General features: G+C 39.6%; 2 protein-coding genes and 1 long non-coding RNA gene across 4 annotated transcripts; 1 reads left to right on the top strand and 2 right to left on the bottom strand.

The window, feature by feature from the left end:
• Positions 1 to 1,456: 1,456 nt before the first annotated feature.
• LOC137002345 (gastrula zinc finger protein XlCGF8.2DB-like) lies at positions 1,457 to 7,129 on the top strand. Its single transcript, XM_067361915.1, has 2 exons — positions 1,457 to 1,542; positions 6,033 to 7,129. The coding sequence occupies exons 1-2, from the start codon at positions 1,464 to 1,466 to the stop codon at positions 6,866 to 6,868; spliced, it is 915 nt and encodes a 304-aa protein (XP_067218016.1). The 5' UTR covers positions 1,457 to 1,463; the 3' UTR covers positions 6,869 to 7,129.
• A 5,514-nt stretch (positions 7,130 to 12,643) lies between these two features.
• On the bottom strand, positions 12,644 to 14,075 carry LOC137002353 (uncharacterized). The gene is made up of 4 exons (XR_010891837.1): positions 13,980 to 14,075; positions 13,834 to 13,896; positions 13,148 to 13,228; positions 12,644 to 12,766 (listed from the first exon to the last, which is right to left on the bottom strand). It is a non-coding gene; the product is annotated as an uncharacterized lncRNA (long non-coding RNA).
• Positions 14,076 to 15,801: 1,726 nt separating this feature from the next.
• Positions 15,802 to 17,429, bottom strand: LOC137002348 (granzyme F-like). 2 transcript variants are annotated; one of them, XM_067361918.1, is made up of 5 exons: positions 17,343 to 17,429; positions 17,117 to 17,234; positions 16,820 to 16,958; positions 16,175 to 16,426; positions 15,802 to 16,089 (listed from the first exon to the last, which is right to left on the bottom strand). In XM_067361918.1, the coding sequence occupies exons 1-5, from the start codon at positions 17,404 to 17,406 to the stop codon at positions 15,931 to 15,933; spliced, it is 732 nt and encodes a 243-aa protein (XP_067218019.1). In that variant the 5' UTR covers positions 17,407 to 17,429; the 3' UTR covers positions 15,802 to 15,930. The 2 variants fall into 2 exon arrangements, with proteins under 2 accessions (XP_067218019.1, XP_067218020.1); XM_067361919.1 differs by having other exon boundaries at positions 15,809 to 16,089; positions 17,084 to 17,234; positions 17,343 to 17,415.
• Positions 17,430 to 19,649: the final 2,220 nt, after the last annotated feature.

Here is a 19,649-nt window from a genome sequence, read left to right as displayed (position 1 = left end):
GAATAAACAAGAAAATAATCACAAAATTAACTTGAACTACATCAGTATATTATTTTTGTGTGAGTCCCCAGAGAATCAGCCAAAAGGTTTTGACTCACTTTCTGAAGTGTTGTTCTGTAAACATCTAGAAATAATCAGTGCAGTCGTTAATAAACACGTTCCATTAATGTGACGTAGCCCTAATCTCATCCCAGCAGGACTCTTTAACGGTCACCGGCAAGGGAGGAGGCGCACTAATGAGGAGGCTAAAGACCGCACTCTCTAGTGTCAGTCTCTAGTGCTGCTCTTGAGGTCGAGACATGAGGTTTACCTGCACAGCTCTCTACCAGATGACCTCCGTTAGCACGGGTGGAGAAACTGCTGTTTCTGTCTCCCTTTTACCTTGAAAAAAATTGTTTATTTAAACGCAGAATCTTCTTTTTAAGTCCACAAGAAACAGGAGACTTTTCAGACACACACTCCAACTTTGCCTTAGGGCCAGACACAAGTCAAACGAGCGTGGAAAGCTTCAGCAGAACAACAGTGAATGGAGAACAGAAGATAAAGCCTACATCAGTGTTATCAACAAGACCGTTCTGAGTGGGTCACATTGTGTGCATTCAAAGAAACAACAAAAAATGAAATTCTGTTTTTTCTGATTCCACTTTTATTTTGAAAAACGTGTGTGAAAGCCAGAGACACTTCTGTCAGATGCTGAGAGAAACGTAAAGTATACAATAAAGTATAAAGTATATTTGTAAAGTATACAAACAAAAATATAATATTTAAATGCATAAGATAACTAATTTTTCATTCTGGCATGCTCTGTTGACTTCTGCCCTTATTCACAGAAGAGAAGACATGTTTTCCTTTGCTTAATTTAGGTCTGATAGAACTGTTGCAATTGATTATTTTAATAATTAACATAGAAAGTTAAACATTCAGTTTTGAACATTTTGTTTTTTCAGTTTCAGGTTTTTTGAAACAAACTCAGAATTGTTGAAGAGTTCACTGATTATATAAAATCAAATGATGGTTGAATAATCTTTACGTGTCTCATCCATGAAGATGCAACAGTGGAGAACAAGCTATTGGGGTTTTGAGGACCAGAACACGCTGAAAGGACAAGTTGAACTAAGCTATAACTTTAGATATAGTGTGAGCCTCTTTATTAATATACCTGTGGAGGTGAGGATAAAAAATGGTCAAATCCACTCAGTATTCCATGATCTAATTCACTGCTATCTCAAACACAATTGAGTACAAATGATTCAGATGAGTTGTAAGCACTAAAACAGTCCAGTACATTAGTCAAACTTATTTTTATGTTGAAATAATGAAGATTTCTGTGCCACTATGAAAACACCTCTGTCCATTCCACTAGTCCTGGTCACTGATGGTGTCCATTCACACAGCTGAGCTCCTCCCACTGACCATCATCAATAAACTCTCGGATCAGAGTCAGAGAGGAAGAAGCTGCTGGAATGGAGTTTGTTAAAGAGGAGAGAGAAGACATGTGGGATTCCTGCGGAGTGAAAGAGGAAGAAACGGAGGAAAACGGAGGTTGGTGATCATTCTGAACTCTTGTAGAGACTGGAGCTGGTGTGAATGTGATCGTGAGTGTGTTTGAGTGTGTTAAACAGAAAGAAACGCGTATCGGTCGTGATAACAATAGCCGAATGTCCACGTGTGTTTTAAATCAACATCCTCTAACATTGCGTTCAGGTTTAGGAGACGAAAGACACACAGAGAGTATTTTAATGGTTTTCGGTATGATATACAGATTTCTGTTGGCTTTAAATCTGCGCTGCGATGAAATGTAAATAATATCGCATGTGACTCTTCATGATTTGTGAATTCAGCTGACGCGATCCTCCGAAATCATGTTCATGTTGAACATCTGTTTCTAATACTCACTAGATTGAGTCAATACTAAATCACCTGATTTATGAAAACTTTCATAATCGCCTATTATCAGTTTCAGTAGCCTATTTCACAGCTCTGTCCCTTTTTTCTTGCAATAATGACAAGACGATCCAAACCATTAGATAAATCACATTTTATGTTTAAAGATAGCAATCTAGTCGGGTAATACTAGGCTTCAATAGTCTATTATCATTTGTGAAATATGTCTCAGTTTTGGTCAGTTAATTCATCATTGAGTCCTTAAGCCTTGATGCACACTTATCGATTGTAAGGCCGATTATTAATGTGATATGATGACTGATCATGACTGAGTCCAGTGTCGGCGCTATGGTGGGGCACTCGAGGGCCTACCACAGGATATGGCGTTGCCCAAAAAAAAAAAAAAAAACTTTTAGTTATTCTTTTAATATTAAATGTACAAACTGTAACTTAAATTAAATAAAATGAAATCAACGGGGAAAACATTAATTTAGGTTGTCCATGACATTTTACTAGGCTTGGTCATCATAGGTCAATTCTTATTGGTCGCTATTAAACTTGTTACATTTGATTTTCAGCGCACTGCGTGCATAATCCATTTCAGTTTTTCCGTCTTTATCATAGACATTTAGCGCTAACTGTAAGCCTAATTATAAACAAAAAATGGATTTACGAAAACACTCGTCACCGGCAACTCTTCTGAGGGTAAGTCGTTTGTTCATTTCACTTATTAAAAGGTGTGTTCGACATCGGCTGCGGCTGGATGTAACCGATCGGCGAGATTAGCCGCGTGCAGGCGGGGAGGAGCTGAAAACGGAGACATGAAGTCGAACACTTTCTGCTTCCCGTAGTGACGCTCGCGCTGCGTTTGCATCGGTTTGCATACTTTATCACAGCTGAAGTGAAATAAATACAATATTTGACTAATACACTGATGTTTCAGAGACCTTTTCATTCAAAACTTTATGTACTGCTTACAGCGTCTGTTTTTACAAGAATAAAGTTCAACATAAGCATATGTTAAAAAATATAGTTGGATCTACGGTTTTTATCCGTTTTATTTTGATAAACATGACACAATACAACATCGCGACTACATGAAAAGAGCTTTAGCTGTTATAAAAAACACAGATTTTTGAGCATTAGTGGAGCTGAAGGCGTGACAATAAACACAAAACACACGTGATCGTTGTCATGCAGTGAATCCGGCCAATCATGAAACGGCTGTGTCGTTATCCGCGCTCGTGCAGCTCCTCTTGAGAAACTGCGCTGGCTGCCTCAGGCGGCTGATCTCGAATCGCTCTCGCGGTACTTTGAAGCTATACGTCACAGTCACATGACGTCAGCGCTGTCTCAAGTTGGACAACATTTCTTACCGGCATGCACTGCTTCAAGTCAGCCGCCGATCGGTCTTTGCGGCGCTGCATCAAGTCGAACAAGCCTAAAGCCAGCCATAGCTTTGATGAGGCCTACTAAGCAGTAGAATTGTGTATATGTTATATACTTGGCTGCCTGTAAGATATGCACACGAAAATGCGTATGAATAGTACGAGATTGTAATCTCGTAGAATATACGCCAAAATGAGTTTTGGCGTGCTTATGGTACACAGTTTTTCGTGTGCATATGATTATATTATATGCATATGACATGCATTCTCATGTGATCGTGTTGGCTTATGTCATTTCTGCCTGGTGCGTGGCTTGTCCAATTGGCTACTTGCTGTGGTAGGCCTACTTAATGGTTTTCTGGACCAAACCAAAATAAAGAAATGGTTAAAAAAAAATCGCAAAAGTTTTGCGCAAATGTGTAATGGAAACGCGGCTACATGATATAGAAATGAAGAAGAATAAACGAAACTCACAAATAATAATAATAATAATAATAATAATAATAATAAAATGTGTTTCTCTTTTTTTATTGCATTTCTGCTGTGTTGGACTGTGATGTCGCCACTGGTAAAAATATTTCTCAAACGGCAGTGCCCCCCCGCCGATGACCCAATGCCCCTCCAGTAGATCTGCTCTAGCGCCGACTCTGAGTCAGAGCCAGTCGCGTTCAGTCGTTGTGTTTAAATCCTGTGTGTTTAAATCTGCTTCAGTCGAAGGAAACAGTCTTTGTGTTGAGCTCAGTCTTAGAATGTTTTTAGCTAGTCCTTAAGTGTGTCCTTAAGTATGTTCGATATTGGCTGGATGTAACCGATAGGTGAGAGTATCCGTGTGCAGGCGGAGAGGAGCTGTAAATGGAGACGTGAAGTCGGACACTTTCTGCTTCTTGTAGTGACGCTCGCGCTGCGTTTGCTTTATCACAGCTGAAGTTAAATAAATTCAATATTTGCCTAATACACTGATGTTTCAGAGACATTTTCATTCAATAGTTTATGTACTGCTGTTTGTACAAGAATAAATAGTAATAGTGGTCTATGTTTTTATCAGTTTTATTATGATAAACACGACACAATATAACATCGCAGCTACATGAAAAGAGCTTTAACTGTTACAAAAATACAGATTTGTGAGCATGAAGTTTTCAGAATAAACAAGAAACACGTGATCGTTGTCATGCCGTGAATCCGGCCAATCATGGAACAGCTGTGTCGCATCAGAGCTCGTGCAGCCGCTCTTGAGATGCTGCGCAGAATGAATCAGTCGGCTGATCTCAAATCGCTCTCGCGGTACTTTGATACCACACGTCAGTCACATGGCGTCTGCTCTGTCTCAAGTCGGACAAAATTTCTAACAGGCATGCACTGCTTTAAGTCAGCCGTCGATCGGTCTGTGCAGTGCTGCGTGAGGTCAAACAAGCCTCTTAAGGCAGGAACACACGAGCCGATGGTCGGCCGTCGGGCAGTTTTTGTTCGTCGACAGACTAAGTTTTCGCAGTGTTCTGCACTGTCGGCTGAAGTTGGTCGTCGTTGGCTCTTTTTCGACCAATTCGACATGTCGAATCGGCGTTGGAGCTCGTCAGTCCGTCGGGCCGTCTGATCATTCTGATTGGCTGTTCAGCTACTGCCACCTGCTGGTACGGAAAGGCATTTCATGTTGCGCAGGTGGAGAATGGCCGTTGGCTGTCTAGCGTTGGATTGGTGTGTCAGGGCAACTTTGGACACAGACACTGCTGACATGAGAAAAACTAGTCTGCAGTCTGCTTTCGTTGCCACAAGTTCGTCAGCGTCGGCTTGGTGTGTTCCTGCATTTAACTTCACTAAACAAGCTTGCATCAGTTCTGGCAGGTCACGTCAGTCAAGCTTGCATCAGTTGACTCTCAGCTGATCCAAGTCTACCTATAAGAATACGGGTCAGTTAACCCTTCCTTGAGCATCCTCTGATATGTGGAACTCTTCATAAATCTGAATAGTGAAGTACTACAACTGTCACAATTATGTTCAGTTAGTTTCTGTTGTGCTTTGTTCTATTTTTCCTGCCACTCGTTAGTTGTCATAGTAATTCATTAAATCAGCACAGGTGTTCATCATTATTTCATTCTATTGGTTTGTACTTACTTTGTTGCTCCTTGTCCTCTGTTTGAGGTCCGGTCACATACGTTTTTAGTGTGTTGCTGCTACCTTCTGAATTGTTTACTTGAGGATTACTATTAAATTCATGTTGGAACTTTATTCATTGTCTGTTCACACACACATGTAACGACTCATGAAGGGTTAATCGAATGAAACTGCACTGTGAAAGCTTTTGGACATCAGGCTTGATCTGAAACAAGTAATTTTGTATTAACGCAGTTTACTGGAAATATACGTTAAAAATGAAAAATGTTTATTTTCTACATTCTTGACTGATGGACAAGGTTTTTTTTCAAAATCTTTTTCAAAAGTCTTACTGTGAAAAATTCACAAATCCAGCAGATCAAGGTGACACTGGTTCAGTCTTCTAACTGACCAACTTTTGGAGCTATACATATCAAAAATGTAATCACTATCAGAGTCACTATCAAAAATAAATTGGTTTCAGACTGGAGGACTGAATCTCCTGGATTCACAAATCATGATGTGATACTCTCTGCACGTCTGCCAAAGCGCACCTAAGATTTATAGTCAACAGAAATTTAATTCTCAAACTTCAATTTGGGTCATTTAATATTTATTTCAATTTCCAGTTTAATTGATTTTTGAGAGAGTAAATTTAATTTGTTTCAGATCTGATGAAAGTGGAAGAGGAAAGTGAAGAACCGAGTCAAAAGGGAGGAGAAGAAGAAAGTGAAGAACTGAGTGAAGAAGAAAGTGAAGAACTGAGTGAAGAAGAAAGTGAAGAACTGAGTGAAGATGAAAGTGAAGAATTTAGTGAAGAGGAACTTCAGAGATCACAGGATGTCACGACTAGAGCAAAATCTTCTAGCTGCTCAAAGACTAAACAGAACGTGTCACAGAAAAGAACTCAAAGAACGAAAGGTAAAAGGTCGTCATGCACCTGCCGTCTGTGTGGAAAGAGTTTCACATGTAGAGGAAGCCTGAAGGATCACATGAGGATTCACACTGGAGAAAGACCTTTCACATGCAGTCACTGTGGACGAGGGTTTAAACAGAGCGGAAGCCTTACAGAACACATCAGAATTCACACTGGAGAGAAGCCTTACAGCTGCAGTCAATGTGGGAAGAGCTACAGACAGAAAGGAAGCCTTGGGATGCACATGAGAACTCACTCTGAAGAAAAACCGTTTACATGCGCTCAGTGCGGGAAGAGTTTTACACTGAAACACAACTTTAATCTTCACTTAAAAACTCACTCCACTGTGAAGGCATTCGTCTGTCTTCAGTGTGGAAAAGCTTTTGGTCAGATGTCACACCTGAAAATACACGAAAAAGTTCACATCGAAGTGAAGCCGTATCACTGCGCTCCATGCGATAAGAGATTCCTAACAAATTCTGATCTTCAAAAACATTTAAAATCATTCAAGCATACTAAATACCGGTCTCTAGAAAGATTCATGCTCCAAGCTCAAGCCTCAGGAGCAAATATGTTAAATTTCTTCTAATAGGGTAATTTCCTGCAGTGTAGGTGATTTGTGTTTCCATTGTTTTCTGTTCGACCTAGTTTCCAGTCTGTTCCATTGATTGTTATCCAGTTCACCTGTTGTTCATTAATAATGTCTTTGTTTGATCTCTCTACTTACTTTTTGAGATTTCTGCCTTTCATTGTCATGTCATCATCAGTGTTAAAGAACTGTGAAGTCTGAGTTTCTGCGAGTGAGTGTATTACTTAGTATTATTTGTATGATTTTCTTGGGTTATTTGTCTCTGTGAGCTTGAACATGAATGTGTTCAGAATTTTAACAAATTAAACCTTTCTGTTGCTTTTCTTTAATGTTCTGGAGTAACAACACTTTTAAATGAATAAAATTACATGTATGGTACAAGATCAGTTTCTTGTTTCTACAGCTTAAAACTTTTAAGTCCAAAATCAAACACACACCCTCAAGCCATCCTATATTATTCCTACATTGTTAAAAAATATCCTGGCTCTTCCAAGCTTTATAATGGTAGTGAATGGGGCTCCAGTTTTTTAGCCCCCCCAAAAAAGCACATTCATCCATCATAAATATAATCCGTACGACTCCAGGGGGTTAATAAAGATATTCTGAAGCGAAACAATGTTTTGTTTTTGTTTTTTTTTTAAAGAGAAATATTTATATTTAAAAGTTTACAAACCATAATAATTGGCTTTGGGCAAATGCTAGTATGCTTGAAGAATGCTGGAGGAAGCGTGACTTCTGACCCATAACTCTACAAACTTAAGCTCCTTTTTTATATTGATTTCTCTCTAAAAATCCTCTTGTTTTAGATTTGTAATTCATGACTGGTGTTTTGTTTTGCTCTATATACTGCCCTTCCGTGTTGTTCATCAGTAAGTTTCAGAGGAAATCTTTCCACTTAAAGAGATGCCCACCAACAATGGAAAAAATGGACAACTAGTGGATGACAATAGTATTATAGCATTCATCTTTCAGTTGAAATGGCTGATTGTTCAGAAATTGCCGTTAACATTCTGAGATTTGTAAATAAATTAAACTAAGCTTGTTTACTCTAAATGAACTTGAAAAGTTTGGACTTTGTGCACACAAGATGTAGGCATATTAGTCATGGGTAACACCCATAAAATATGCCAGACTGTATCTGCTTAGGAGTCAATGACCAATAAAGCTTTAAAAAAAATAAAATAAATGCAGTCTTTATTAAAGGGATAGTTCACCCCAAAATAAAAAAAATCTGTCATTTACTCCTCCTCAAGTTGTTCCACACCTGTATGAATTTCTTTGTTCTGCTGAACAAAGGAAGATATTTTTTTAACTGGAAGAATGATTGTAACCAAGCAGATAAATTCACAAATCAGCCTAATGAAATGAAAACAGTAGGAATGAAGTATTTACAACAGAAAAAGTAGCTCCTAACTTGCTGATTTAGGAGAAACTCTTAAAAATAATGGGTGTGTCAGTCCTAATTTTAGGAGTCCTAAATTTTCCCTCTAAGAGTATTTCACAAAGCATTTTAGCGTTAAAACTAGCTCCTAAATCTGTGAAACGTTAGTAGTCAAGAGGACTCCTAAGTCTCTAAGACCAAATCACAAACAGTCCTAATCCACCCAAAGACACTGAACACCATTGAGGCAATAGCGATTGAGCCTTAGTTGCTGAACCTTTTCTTGATAAATGCAATACATTTTTATTTATAGATCTGAATCTACGATGAGACGCCAAAAATAAATCTTTAACAAATAAATAAATATTGTCCAATGGACAATACCTGTGGCAGTGGTTTTCATGAGTTCACACTTACAAATGATTGAACAGAGTAAAAAAAAAAAATAATTAAAAAAAATAAACGTATTTGGTGTGCTGTCCAAAGGGATTGAGGTCTCTGAGCTTGGAGTTAGCCCAAACCCAGAGTTCCCCCCATGTATCCCAAGCCGAGAGTGAGGAGCGGGTGGCAGAGGGATGCAGAAAACTGCTGATGTAACTACAGGCGAGTTGACTCTCATCTGTGTATATATTCCTCCTCTCGAACTGATTAGACTGTTTGAATGTGTTTCTCCCAAACTTTGTTTATAAAACATAATTTGTTGCTTGAATTCTGCATTCTCTTGAGATGCAGACATCCAAGAGGCGGACAATTAACTGTATATACAAGTTTAATTAGTGACACTTAGAATACATTTTAAAACCTTTATTTTAATGTGGAAACATGACACCTCATTCTACAATATTTCTATGATTAAATTGCTGACTCCTCCCCCATCAGCCAATCACTGTGTGTTTACTCCATAGCAACAATGTCACGCCCGCCCTTACTCTTAGCTTAAGACTTCAGTCTATTCCTTAGTAAAAGTTGGTCTCAGCATCTTTGTGAATAGGTTTTAAGAGAAAACTCTTAGCTAAGAACTTTTACTGCTATTTAGGAGAACTCTTAGTGGTAAGATAAAATGTTTTGTGAATACGGCCCCTGAACCCCAGTGTCAACACCAGATCTGCCCACGGTCAGAGACATTCAGCGCAGTGTTTCTAAGGTCTGCTGACCGCAGGAATACACCAAACAGAAGAGAGAACACTAGAGTCATTCACTGCTGACTTCATAAACACTTACAGCTCCAGAGAAATAAACTGGACCCCCACAATTTTATTTACTCTATTTTATGTATTTTTTCAGTGTTTGGGTAGTTATTGTGTTTCTCAGCTCCTGGGTCAGATTTAACCCAGCGGTTGAGTTATTTATTGGAAGCTTTTCATATCCTCTTCTGGAGAAATTTTCTCAGTACTGTTGAATTAGTGCATTTCAGGTTTGTGTACATTTTATTTTATCTATAAAATCATTACTGTGCTGGAAATCATTTTATTTAATGTAAAGCAACATAAACGTCAAACTATGCTTTGTTTTTTTGTGTGATGGAAATACATGACGCTTTGCATAAAATAAATGATTTTATTCCTAAAATTTTAAATAGTTTGGATGGTAAATATGTTCTCAAACACAAGTTCTTCTCTGGAAACGGGATAACAGAGACTGGTCCATTACACTTGAATTACTTCTAAATGTTTAATTTATACTTATAATGTTTGTTATACAAACTTAAATGTAGGCAATATTGTATAGCCTACATCTATAAAATGTAAAATATGATACTCACTGAAAAAAAGGAAAGGAAGTTATTATGCTAACCAGTGGTCTTTTTCAAAGGTTTAGAGGATTTAAGATCATCTGAGCACTAATTCATGTATATATTCTGTATATTCTGAAAGCCACCGGAAATGGCTTTTCAATAGGGTGCTGCAATATGCTGTGAGTGTGTTAATCTTTTAATACCTATTTTATTTCTTACCTTGTTCATTTTGACTTCACTGATGTTGGATACTCTGATTGCTGCACTGCAGGTGTAGTCACACATTAGAGTTCCTCAGATCCATTAAAGTGCCTCTATTATGGATTTTTGAAAATTACCCTTTATGTTGTGTGACTGTGTAGGGCTGGGGTCCGTGTAACGCTTCACAATTCAATTTTCAGACCATACAATGCAAATGCAAAGATGAAAAATTTAAACTAGACGTTCATTTTTCCTGTTTTTCGGTTACATCATCAATGGATATTTGCAATTTTTCCCCCTTTTTTTCAATTTTACTTTTGCTAAATTATGACTTTAGAAACAATCATTTGAATAAATGAAATCTAACCGATTTTCTATTGTTCCATTTTCTGTCTTGTAATTTGCGCCGTGGGCTGTACCATTAGCACGGGGGTGTGGCCGCGGACTGCTATCATCTCATTGATATAACTGCTTTATTTACACTGCATGCATGTTGAGGAGTAGTTTAAAAGAATGAACACAAAGGATGACCTTTTTCATCCAAAGTGCTATCATTTTTAATTAATATAATAACTGCGCTAAATATAAGGCAGTCTCGGACTGGCCATCGCGAGCAGCTGGGAAAAGTGAAATCCCGGTTGCTTGGCTGTGGATTATGCAACACGATATCCTGAAGCAGTGGCTCTCCGCAGCATTTCTGCTAAGAGTGTTGCGGACGCACTGTTCAGTTTAATCTCCCAGGTGGGGATTCCAAAAGAAATCCTCACCGATCAAGGCACGGCGTTTATGTCACGTACATTACGCGAACTTTACGAATTATTGGGCATTAAAACGATCCGTACCAGCGTCTTTCACCCACAAACGGACGGGCTGGTCGAACGTTTTAATCGCACGCTTAAAACCAAGATTCGTAAATTCGTTCAGGAGGACGCCAAAAATTGGGATAAATGGTTAGAACCCCTGTTGTTCGCTGTGCGAGAGGTCCCGCAAGCCTCCACGGGGTTTTCCCCCTTCGAGCTTCTCTATGGACGCCAGCCCCGTGGGCTGTTCTAAGAGAAACTTGGGAAGATGGACCATCTCAAAGTAAAAACGAAATTCAGTATGTCATGGACTTGAGAACAAAACTTCACACTTTGGGGCGGCTGTCAACTGAGAATTTGTTACAAGCCCAGGACAAAAAGAGCCGGCTGTATAACAGGGGGACCAATTTATGAAAATTTACACCGGGAGAGAAAGTGGTTAGGAAAGTGAAAGTGGCTGCCCCCTATCTTTTGCCCTGGCTGGTACCAAATACCTGTGAGTATCAAGGGGGGTACCTATCAGGCTTTGGTGGATTCAGGATGTAACCAAACCTCGATCCATCAAAGCCTGATTTCATCCGGGGCATTGGATACAAGCCGCGTGGTTAAGGTGCGGTGTGTGCATGGGGATGTAATGGAATATCCTGTAGTGTTGGTCATTATCCAATTTCGAGAACAAAAACATAGTGTTGAGGTGGCAGTTAATTCGCACCTCCGGCATCCGTTAATTCTGGGAACAAATTGGCCAGCATTTTCTGAATTACTGGGTTATTTATGCACGGAGGCCTCTTGGGGAAAAAATGCGGTGGATGTGGAGGCGCGGGTGCAGGCGGGAGAGACTGATCGAGGACTACTGAGTGCTGCTTCAGGGGAACCGAGTGAAATCGAGAGAATAATTCTCTCGGAGCGCGATGAGACGTTGAAACGTGCATTTGAACAGGTCCAAGTCATCGACGGTCAGCCTCTCCAACCTGGATGCGCGCTTACCTATCCATATTTTGCAGTTATGAAACCCATAGGTTGTATCGGGTGACCCAAGATACCCAGACAAAAGAAGATACAATCCAGTTGTTAGTTCCAAAGAGCCGCCGGGAAATGCTTTTTCAGGCGGCTCATTCTAATCCTATGGCTGGACACTTAGGACAGGCAACAACACTAAATCGCCTCATGACCTGATTTTTTTGGCCGGGCATTCATGAGAATGTGCGCAGGTGGTGCGCGTCTTGTCGTGAATGTCAGCTGGTGAACCCACCGGCCACCCCAAAAGCGCCTTTGCGCCCACTTCCATTAATGCAGGTCCCCTTCGAGAGAATTGGTATGGACCTCATCGGGCCATTAGAGCGATCAGCTAGAGGAAAACAGCTAGAGGACATCGCTTTGCATTAGTCATTGTGGATCTTTCCTGTTCTCTCCGCAAGTCCAGCAGGGCCTGATGTTGTTCCTGTTGTAGGCCCACGAGGCTGCTGATAATCTCCGCAAATGGCACTCCGGAGGACGATTGCATGGCGGCGGCTTTCCTCTCCCTTCCCGGGTTTCGGCACCAGTGTAATAAAGTTCAATGTCAGGAAGGAAGAGGACAGGGTCGGCTTGACTACTGACTGCTTTATTTGTGTTTTCAAAAATAACAAAACAGGTGTGCAGACAGGCACAAAACGGTCAAATATAACATAAGCAACTCCAGCAGGTAATTCCAGCATCCAGGAGGTAAGCAGTCAGTAGTCCTTCTCTCTCTCAGCCACTCCTGTTTCTCCTGGTGTTATATACTCTCTCCACGCCAATTACTGAAACAAGAAACAGGTGTTCGTCATTTACATTTAACCCACTCACTCAACCGCTCGTCTCCTGCCTCTCTCTCCCGCTGCGGACTTCGCTGAACCACGCCCCCCTCGCCACACCCCGGATTTTCGTAGCCGCAGACTGCAGAACACTTGTGCAACTGGGTTTTTTGCATATATGGCCTGCCAGAGGACATTGTTTCGCACCGGGGTCCTCAGTTCACCTCACGCCTTTGGGCAGCATTCTGTTAAGCACTCAGCAACAATGTCAGCCTCACCTCCAGCTATCACCCTCAATCTAACGGTCAGACCGAGAGACTTAATCAAAAACTCACCCGCTTCCTTAGGTCATACTGCAACCAAAACCAAAATGATTGGTCCCATTACCTGCTGTGGGCCGAGTGTGCCCAGAGCTCTCTGCGCAAGCCAGCCACTGGAGTCACCCCCTTCCAATGCATCCTTGTGTAACTGGGTGGAAGAAAAGAGACACACACCGGAAGCAAAATTAAGCTTTTCAAAATTTGGGGTTTGTTTAATCTGACTGCTGTTATAAATAATGACAGCAGTCTATGGGAGCAAAACTTGAATAAACAAGTGTACAAAAGTTGATTTTGAATAATAGAAGATTTCACTAATTACACCATACAAAAAGAAAAAAAAACGTATCCACAAATTTAAGAAATCAAATTCTGAGAAATGACAATCAATTGTTGCAAAGATAAGCTTACTACAATAGTAAGTGTCACTTCTGATCAACTAGATAAAATTCAGATAAGGACATGTAACCACTGAAATACAGTAAGATACAAGGTGAAAGACTAACAAAAAACACACAAGAGTCCACCGGGAATAACTAAATTACTTGGAAAAAAAACTTAAATGTTAATACAGACTGGAATACGGCAGTGGCTGAGGTACAGAAGAAAAATAAGAGCACATTGGCAAAGCCACATTCCCTTTGTTTCACATATTAACCATGAACCATAAGAAAAATAAATCAGAATTAATCATAAAATAGCACAATCAAATAAACATTGCTTCGAAATACTTATCAAATTGTAAAATTTACATACCCAATAATCATTTACTATTTGCCACAAGGTTCACTCGTCAGACACGTGAACCAAAAGCATTGACTGAAATATAAACATCAAATAGTCTTTCGGACTCCGTTTCAACACATATTTTTACATATTAAACTTATTGGAGCTATATTCACCCGAAAAGATGATGAAACCACATTAGACCAGACGAAATTCAAGCACTACCACATGGAGCTCTCGTGTACAGTGAGAATGGCTTCTCTGGTTGTGCACACGCACCCACAATCGCGCAAACAGTATCACGAGAAGAGAGAGAGAGGAGGTTTCTTAAAGGGGCCACAACCTTTTTAATACAAAATAGAAACCTTGTCTATTTACACCACTTGGTCACACTTGGATTCCAGCCACCACAATTCCCATGGTCAGGAGAGTCCACCAACATACCTGCAGTTAATGATTGGATGAACTGTAGCGAAGAGCCCACACTCACCTGCAACATGCTGTTCGCCGTCAGAAGAACCATGCAGAGCGTCGGCCAGCTCCTCCGTATCAGCCAGGCCAATGGGTTTGGCTATCCACAAGAGATCTCCGTTTGAAACTTCCCTGCTGTAAACTGAGTACAAGGTACGTTGGCCCATACTAAATCACACACCAAATCACTCCAGTCTCATTTCGTCTTGCCCTGCAAGTCTCATTTTCGCATTTCTCCCACATTCCATGTTTCACTGCTCAAGCCTGCCGATGGTCCCAGTGAGGAGGGGGAGGAGAGGTCAAATTATCAGGGTCCCCCTTCCATCATGGTGGAAGGCGAGGAGTCTTACCAAGTTCATGAGCTGCTGGACTCCCGGTGCCGAGGACGAGTACTACAATCTGGTTGACTGGGAGGGGTACGGTCCTGAGGAAAGAACCTGGGTCAACTCGGATGATATCCTGGACCCCAATCTAGTGGAAGAGTTCCACATCCAGGACTGTTTTCATTTTATTTTTATATTTTATTTTGACCTGTCTGAAAAAAAATGTATTCATAAAATGTATTATTTTATATAATTAGGGGCCAAGCACCGAAGGTGCGGAGGCACCTATTGTTATTGTTGGCGTTCTTTTTTTCTTCTTCTTCTTCTTCTTCTGCTCTTAAAGTCTATGGCAGCCCATAGAACCGCTTGCAGGAAAGTTGGGAAATTTGGCACACAGTTAGAGGACAGTCTGACCTTTGTCCATAGCAAATTTGGAGTCTCTAACTTCTAGCGCCACCAGCTGTCCAAAGTTGCACTTATGTTTATGTTAATAACTTTTGAACCGTAAGGGCTAGAAACAAAATTCTTTTTTCTGATTCCTTGGGTCAAGACGAATCGATTGCACCCTATGGCGTAATTTTCCTTCATGAAATTTTTTCCGCCATTTTGATTTTCATCATATCATCTTCAACTTTTATAAAAGTTATGGATTTCAAGTCGATAAGTCAAACTGTTTTCATATACCGGTGCAAAGAATTTGAGGCATGATTAAAAAATGACTCTTGAAGCTGTATCTCTGCAATGCTTTGACATATTGACACCAAACTTTGCAAGTGTCATTGTCACCTCACTCTGAACATACCACAACAATTTGAACACAGCGCCACCTATTGGTCGAAAGTGATGAAACAGTAAATCCTATTTTTTGATAATTTTTCAGCTCTTTTGCCTAAAATGTTCTTAATAGGTCTTTAATTGCTCACTGTTGCAGTTGGTCTGATGCTCAAAGCCATGTTGGCTGGCTTCTTGTGCTGTTTTTGTACTTGGCCCCGTAATTGCTGCTTGCAGCTATATTTATTAATAATAATATTTATATTAATTTAATTTATTAATTTATTATAATAATATATATATATATATTTTAGTTGAAGCAGCACAGCTTGTATTTTTTTTAATTACTGTAATTTTGACCGAGTTTTTCAGTTTTCAGTAATTCAGTTTTTCCCCATTCAGTGAGATACGAGTCTACAGTCACGACTGTCTAAATCATACATGGTTATGACAATGAGAACACTTGGACTAAAATTGATGCTTGCCATATGATACGTTTATTGAAAGAAGGTTTATGGAAGAATTCAAGAAAAACATTTCTTCCTTTTTAGTTTCCATGAAGTCATTTAACATTTCGAATTACTTTGTTGATCCATTTGATATATGCTGAAATCTTAGTATACACATTAGGACCGTCAGGTGAATTGCAGTGACCATTTAAACCAAAAGATGTGATACCAACAGCAGTTCCTTCACAAATCAAAGGACCTCCTGAATCCCCCTGTTAAGAAACACAGATCAACACGTCACTAGTGAAGCAAGTTCACACATAACCATAAAGTCTGTGAATCATCTTTTGTACTTACGCTGCAGGTTCCACCAGGGCCATATACACAGATCATCTGTTGTTCAAAGAATTCATCTTTCCATTTTTTCTTACACTCTGCCTGACTTAAAACAGTCGTGTTTGCCTCCATTAGATCATTGCTTCTCCCTTTGCCATCAGGCTTCACGCTTCCCCAGCCGGCAACAGTACAGAGAGTCCCTGCTTTGATTTCTGCTTCTTTCTTTGGGATTGATATCAGTTCATCTTCTTTGATTTTGACTTTTTTCTCGAGCTGTAATTAAACAAAACAACCATTTTAATAAAAAAATGTTTTATAAAATATTTTTAGTTCATTGCATTATACTGTTGTTTTTGAGGTTAGTACAGAAGCTGTAAAGGCTGAGTTGAGTTTTTTTTTGCCTCTATTTTCTGGTATATAAATGAAAAAACAAATAAATGAAAATAAATAAATTAAAATTAAATGATTTTTCAAGTTTTCTGCTTTTTTGCCCATTTTTTGATGCTACATAGAGCAATAAATTATTAATGTAGGAAGCAGACTCAAAGAGGGACTTGGTCATTTCCATAAACAGAAATTGCAATAGAAATTCAGAGATAGTGGTTTGTGGTACTGTTTCATGACCAGATATTATTTTGAACCACTAAATGTATTACAGGTTGTTACCTTCAAAAGCATGATGTCATTCTCACTAGTACAGGGATTATATTTTGGATGTGGGATGGAGGACTTCACTCTGATGTGATCTGAACTCTTGCTCTTCCTCAAGTCATCAGCACCAACCACAACCGTCAGAAACTCAAATCTGTTGAAAGAGCGTATTGGAAATGGTCATTTATGTCATAACTGATATGCTGGTTGCACGTCAGTCATTATCAGTCAAAAGTAATTTTAAGTAAACATTGCATTTCACACTGAACAAGCTCTTACCCAGGCCAGCAATGTGCGGCAGTCAAGACATACTTTTCAGAAATGAGAAATCCACCACAGTGATGTTTATTACACTTCTGAACAGAAACCATGTAAGGCCTGGAATGGGGTGTGGTTTTTCTGCCGTTCACTATACCCACATTCACATGATCTGAGAGAGAGATAATGCTGTCAGTCAACTTCATCAGCACATACCAACATTACCACATTAAACACTCCTAAAAATCATCATCATATGCTGTTAAATAATCAGTCTCACCAGTGAAGGTCAGGTGTGGCAGCAGAGAGGCCAGCAGGAGCACAGAGATGATGATGATGGTCATGATGAAGAAGCCAATCGATGAGCTTTCACTGGCTAAACATGATATAAATACCCTCCAAGGGTGGGTGGAGTTACTGAGCTGACTGTTGCTTTTTTTTTTAAATATATTGTTGTATGAGCAACACGATTACAAAGCATTGTTCATGTTGCGGTCGCATTGAAGCCACAGATGGTTTGGGTGATAAGAACTGAGAATGTAAGCATGCATTTTGAATACTGTAGAATTCATAACCGTATATATCTTTAACTGATATAATGTTAGTATACAGACTAGGGGTGTTTCTTAAGTTTCTTAAGAATAAAAAAATATATATCTCTGCTAATGCTGTAAACTATTTAGGGAGCCCTTACTTGCACACTACTATAATATTAAAGGTTAACAACAGAGCCCAAACTATGAGTCTAAATATTAATGCTATTTATTTTTACCAGTACTGGTCTTGTGTTTTTTTTTGTTTGTTTTTTTGTTTCTTTCTTTCTTTTCAATATATTCATGTGCATTACTCTAACAATATCTCTGAAAAAAATAAAAACTATGACTATATCATTAGAAAAGTATAAAAGTATAAAAGTTACAAGTGTTTAAGATTGAGCACAGCAGTGTGTAAATGAATCAAACAGAATCAGAATGAACCATGTGTGTTCCACACGGTGTCAAAGTTGGGTTTTGTTAAATGAAAAGTTATGAAGTGTTTCATTTTGCAGAAGAACTAAGGTGTGTGTGGATCTGTGAATTGTGTGTAGTGTTTTGACAAAATTAATCTTGTTTTTAAAATTGTGCGAAAGCAATCGTAAAAAAAAAAAAACTGTAAGATGTCTTTGCATACTAGGATATTTCACACAGGGTGTCCGACCACATGTGATGAGATCGACCCCCACAGGAAACCAGCCCTGCTGAGAGGGGTCGATGCATCTTTCCACTGAAGTGTTTGGTGTTTGTCACATCGACATGACAGCTAGAATACGATCCTCAACTGGATGGAACTTTAATAAATACTTTGAATAATGTTGCGATACTATCAGACACTTGACATTTGATATTCAACGGTGCTTTGATCTGCCTGCATTGACACTATTCTTTAAGAGCTGCTGTGCAGCCAAAATTATGTACCAGTTATCACTGTAAAGCTGCTTTGACACAATCTGCATTGTAAAAAGTGCTATACAAATAAAGGTGACTTGACAAATCGATCGAGATGTCATATAACATGAGCTTCAAAAATCCACACAATCAACGGAGTGTGTTGTTGGAAAATAAAATGTTTATTAATCAAGCTCTTGCTTCACACCTCCAAAAATACATTTTATCCAAGGCAGAAATTTGGAAGTTTTGGTGTAGAAATTCAGCAATGTAGGTGTAAACACCGACGGTCCTCCAGAATCACCCTGAGAAGTGGAGAAAGATACAGACTGTGAAAAGATTTGAACTGCTACACATTTTGTGATCTGTCCAGAATATATGTTGTACCTGACAAAATCCTCCACGACCACCTGCTGTAACAGTTGGTTGCAGCAAAGGATGAGGAGTAGGATCTAATTGCAGCAGTACTTTTTATTATGTAGCTTTCCTGTAGCTCAGTGGTTAGAGCGTGGCACTAGCAATGCCAAGGTCATGGGTTCGATCCCAGGGATTGCACATACTCAGATACAAATGTATAGTATAATGCAATGTAAGTCGCTTTGGATAAAAGCGTCTGCCAAATGCATAAATGTAAATGTAAATGTATTATAACTAAACAGAAACTCACCTAACAAGAGCAGAACAACAAACTCTACACAACAGAGAACTGACAAAGGAACTGAGCAAACACAGGGCTTAAACACCCAGTGAACAGAAGGTCTAAACGAGACTAACTAACAAGACACAGCTGAACTCAAACACTAATCAAATCAGAAACCATAGTAACAGACAAGTGGCGGGAAACTAAGAACAAAGGGGAACATGTGACCAAAGAAAACCATTTGGCATTGGCCTTGATGTCCTTATCTTTCCTGCTCGTTTTGACCTTTACATGCAGCTACAGCAGTGGTTCCCAAACTGGGGGGTGCAGAGTTATGACGGGGGGTGCGGCAAGGCTGAGGGATAAGCTTTGGTTATACTCCAGTTTGGACGAGGACAGCTGTGGACAGCACGGATGCGGACTACTTGTATTCATACTGCTGAAAGTGTGTGCATGAGTCCACGTGGCGGACCTGTTCCACACACGCGCAGTAGCCGACTTACACTTTCTTCTTTGCCTTAAA

This window comes from Chanodichthys erythropterus, chromosome 16 (genome assembly GCF_024489055.1).
Source record: "Chanodichthys erythropterus isolate Z2021 chromosome 16, ASM2448905v1, whole genome shotgun sequence".
Taxonomy (NCBI): Eukaryota; Metazoa; Chordata; class Actinopteri; order Cypriniformes; family Xenocyprididae; genus Chanodichthys; species Chanodichthys erythropterus.
This window is presented reverse-complemented; position numbering and strand designations above follow the sequence as displayed.

What these genes read in the sequence shown, in the direction of transcription:
- LOC137002345 (XM_067361915.1), top strand. Translation starts at nt 1,464, where the DNA reads ATGGAGTTTGTTAAAGAGGAGAGAGAAGACATGTGGGATTCCTGCGGA. An exon ending in AGAAACGGAGGAAAACGGAG is followed by an intron (nt 1,543 to 6,032) that starts GTTGGTGATCAT and finishes AATTTGTTTCAG; the next exon opens with ATCTGATGAAAGTGGAAGAG.
- LOC137002348 (XM_067361919.1), bottom strand. Translation starts at nt 17,406, where the DNA reads ATGACCATCATCATCATCTCTGTGCTCCTGCTGGCCTCTCTGCTGCCA. An exon ending in GCCGCACATTGCTGGCCTGG is followed by an intron (nt 16,959 to 17,083) that starts GTAAGAGCTTGT and finishes CTCTTTCAACAG; the next exon opens with ATTTGAGTTTCTGACGGTTG. An exon ending in GCCCTGGTGGAACCTGCAGC is followed by an intron (nt 16,090 to 16,174) that starts GTAAGTACAAAA and finishes GTTTCTTAACAG; the next exon opens with GGGGATTCAGGAGGTCCTTT.